Raw genomic sequence first — 3850 nt, 5'->3', positions numbered from 1 at the left:
TTATTATTATTATTATTATTTTGAGACAGTGTCTCACTCTGTTGCCCAGGCTGGAGTGCAGTGGCGTGATATTGGCTCACTGCAGTCTCTGCCTCCTGGGTTCCAGTGATTCTTTTGCCTCAGCCTTCCAAGTAGCTGGGATTACAGGCATACGCTACCATGCCCGGCTAACTTTTGTATTTTTAGTGGAAACGGGGTTTCACCATGTTGGCCAGGCTGGTCTTGAACTCCTGGCATCAGGTAATCCGCTTGCCTCGGCCTCCCAAAGTGCTAAGATTACAGGCGTGAGCCACGGAACCTGGCCTGGCATTTTTTTATTTTATTTTATTTTTTTAACTTGGAAGCTTTTATTCTAATGAAAGTACTTCACCTAATCCCGTTAAATATTTTAGTGTTATAGGAAGTCAGATGTTCAAAAGGCAGTCATCACTGCCCCATTCCCTCCCCAGTCTTTTGGCTTGCATTTCCTTGTAGCTGCAGATGAATTTTGTGTGGACAAGACTGAATTGGGTCCTGTATGTATTGGTTGGTTAAGTTGATTGTACCTGAACCCCACTTGGGGCATATTGCTTGTCCTTGGTCATCTCTGTACTGGAATAGGGTGCTCAGTTTAGACTGGTATTCTTCGGTTTGATCAGAAGTGTACTTCTCAGCTGGGTGCCGTGGCTCACTGTAATCCCAGCACTTTGGGAGACCAAGGCAGGAGGATGGCTTGAGGCCAAGAGTCCAAGACCAGCCTGGGCAACATAGTGAGACTTCATCTCTCTCTCTCTTTCTTTTTTAAGACATTAATATCTTTAGCATCTCAAGGTTTTTCATTTTCCCTGCAAGGGAACAGATTCTCAAGGGAATTTGTTCAGTGATGGTAGATCACTCCAGCATCAAAAATCATTCTCTTGTTAGAGACATGGTAGGTTGGGCCCTTTGGGATAATCTAGCCCATCCACTTTGTTGCTGAGAGTCATGGTTTGAGCCAAGTTGGTTAATACAGCTTTTGAGATTTAGTCTTTATTCATTGTCTTTGTTATCATTTATTTACTATGTCTCATTCATCTGGCATTAGTTGGGACTCTAAGGATATAGAGATTCACAGCCCATATGGTCAGTGCTGAGCTAGAAGGGTGTGTTTAGTGCTGAGAGAGCAGAGGGAAGACGCTCTGTCTGCTTGGAGGTGTTAGGGAAGTCTTCTTCCAAAGAGGCGTTATTATCTTTAGCATCTCAGGGTTTTTCATTTTCCTTGCAACTGTTTGACATTTTCCCCCAAAATGTAGAGGATTCTTTAAACTATGCAAAGTCTTTATCTCAGATAACACTGGGTTTACTAATTATCAGTGACAAATGGCTCTGTAAAAATATTTTCTGTATAGAGTGCTGTTTGTGAGAATTTGTTTCATCTGTCTCATATAAATGGTTTCCTTTATTCATTTGCTGGCGATTCGGGGGGTGGATAAGGGGTCTCACCCAGGGAATATAGTTAAGGTTGTTTTTGTTTGTTTGTTTGTTTTAATTCCACTACCAGTTTAACTCATGGCATGAAGATTAGCTTTTTTAAAAAAAACTTTGTAAATTAAAATGTTAAGTCTTGAAAATGACAGTTGAATTGGGAGTTGATTATGAGTGGTGGCATAGATAATATTTTTGTTCTAACCAAAAAATAAAGCCATATGCATACATAAAATCTTTGTATTTCTCACAAGCTTTGGATTAAGAAGAAATGTTAAGATTCAGCAAAAAATAAAATTCTGCAAAAGCTTCATAGTAATCAACTATTTTGATTACTTAGTGCAAGCCAGTAAGAAGTCTTTTCAATTTGTATGTAGAAAAGGCTCCTTTTCCTAAGGTTCCTCATCACTTCCATGCCTGTGACTCAAATTGCTGTATCAAATACTACCAGAAAAAGCCTTCACTTTCCATTTGATTTGATCACCACTATTTTGCTGAGGCTGGAGTTTGAAGTGATAGTGGATGAATAAATACAAGAAGAAATGCAGATAAATAAATTCTTCCATCGAGTCATTCACAGACAAAATAGAACCTAAGATGTCTAGTCAACCTGTTTATGCGAAATCAGATCTTTTTATTATTTAAAGTATTTTCTGTATGGCCAAAAGTCAGTGTGTTCATTCAGGGTGCAAATGGCAAAAAAAAAAAAAAAAAAAAGTGATGCACTAAAAAATTACAAAGAAAGCATAAGCTTGACAGAAGTGATTTATAATGGTATATATGGCTATTTTATTATTTGGAGGCACTGAGTTACTGGACTGGCTTTGCACACACTGTTGTTCCTGTTCAGATATTGCAGTCTCTCAGTAGTACCATATGATAATTTTTCTTATGATAGGCATTTAGCTATAGTTTTGTTATTAGGATTTATAGCATGAAACTTGTGTAGAGCGCAGTTTGTTTTATATTCTACTTTCAAAAGCAATTACCAGAAAGTATTCTTAATTTAAGTAAAGAGAGCTATTTAAATACTTAGCAGGTTACTTAAATTTCTTTAGTGATCTAATAACTGATTGGCTTATGATCCCTTATAATTAAAGATCTATTTAATTAAAAGGTATTTTTTAACTAGCTATATAATCTAGATAATCTCTGTATCTTTTTAACTAATTCGCTATTCCAAAAAGTATGACAGAATGATAGTATAGTTAAAAGACAGCTTTTGGAATCATTTTCCCATCATGTACTAAACACTGTACATCACATCTAAATAATTAGTTACTTACTTATGTTTAATGTCTATTTTCCCTAACATACCTGAAGCTTTCTGAGGGTAGGGGTTTATGCATAGGGTAGGCACTAGTGTCTGTTAAATGAATAAACTAGTGGATAAAAAGCAATTTCTTAGCGATAAGTTTTATAGGTTACTAGAACTCTTAAGTGTTTATATATTCTTGGCTATTAGATTAGTCAACAACCTAGTTGGTTTAGTATTGATAATTTTTATTATATTTTTTGCAGATTGCTAGTCATAGTGGCTATGTGCAGATTGACTGGAAGAGAGTTGAAAAAGATGTAAATAAAGCAAAAAGACAGATTAAGAAACGAGCAAACAAAGCAGCACCTGAAATCAACAATTTAATTGAAGAAGTAAGATATATAATTTTGACTTTTTTTTTTTTTTTCCTTTTTTTGGTTAATAGGTGTCCCTTAGCAGAAAATGTGACCGGGGGAATTACTGTCTTTTTAAAAAATGGTGTTTTCAGTTATATATCTAGAGTGTTAAGTAAAATTTGAGATCACACCACTACTTAAATCAGTCATTATTATTATTTTTTTTGGTGGTTAATATAGATTCCCCTGCCCATCTCTAGCTCGCTTTGATCTTGTTGTAAAAACTAACAACATTCTTTTCAACATACTTCCTCTGCCTTTATAAATGGACATGTACAGGTGTAGTAAAACTTAAAAGTACACATTTTTTTTTGAGGTAGGATAGTTTGAAAATATATATGTTTTATTAATATGACTAATTTATTAATGTTTTCATGTGTAATCTGGCCCTTTTCTTTTGTGCTCTGTTTAAAATGGAATTGAATACTTCCTTGCCTTTGTTTTTGTTCTATCATTTTACCTCCGTCAACTTTTTGGTTTGAAAAAACTCAAACCAGTTAAAAAGTTGAAAGACAAATATAGTGAATATCTAAATACCCTTCATCTATTTACCAAATTGTTCACGATTTGCCATATTTACTTTATCTGTGTGTGAGTGACACACACAAGATAATTTTTTTTTCCAAACTAAGATGTCATAACTTTTCATCCCTAAATACTTCAGTATGTATCTTCTAGGAGTACGGATATTCTCTTATACAACTATAAGTACCCCTCCCTTTTTTTTTTTTTT

The 3850-nt window shown here is 35.0% G+C and overlaps 1 protein-coding gene across 1 annotated transcript in view; it reads left to right on the top strand.

Annotated features, from left to right (window-relative positions):
* FUNDC1 (FUN14 domain containing 1) overlaps nucleotides 1-3850 on the top strand; it is a 20284-nt gene that overhangs the window by 12688 nt on the left and 3746 nt on the right. Inside the window, exon 4 of the mRNA XM_011938659.1 lies at nucleotides 2965-3093. Coding sequence (XP_011794049.1) covers nucleotides 2965-3093 — 129 coding nt within the window. The remainder of the gene's footprint in view (nucleotides 1-2964; nucleotides 3094-3850) is intronic.

Source organism: Colobus angolensis, unplaced genomic scaffold (genome assembly GCF_000951035.1).
Source record: "Colobus angolensis palliatus isolate OR3802 unplaced genomic scaffold, Cang.pa_1.0 Scaffold176, whole genome shotgun sequence".
In the NCBI taxonomy this organism is placed as follows: domain Eukaryota; kingdom Metazoa; phylum Chordata; class Mammalia; order Primates; family Cercopithecidae; genus Colobus; species Colobus angolensis.
Note: the sequence above shows the minus strand (reverse complement) of the source record. Positions and strands in the feature narration are given on the sequence as shown.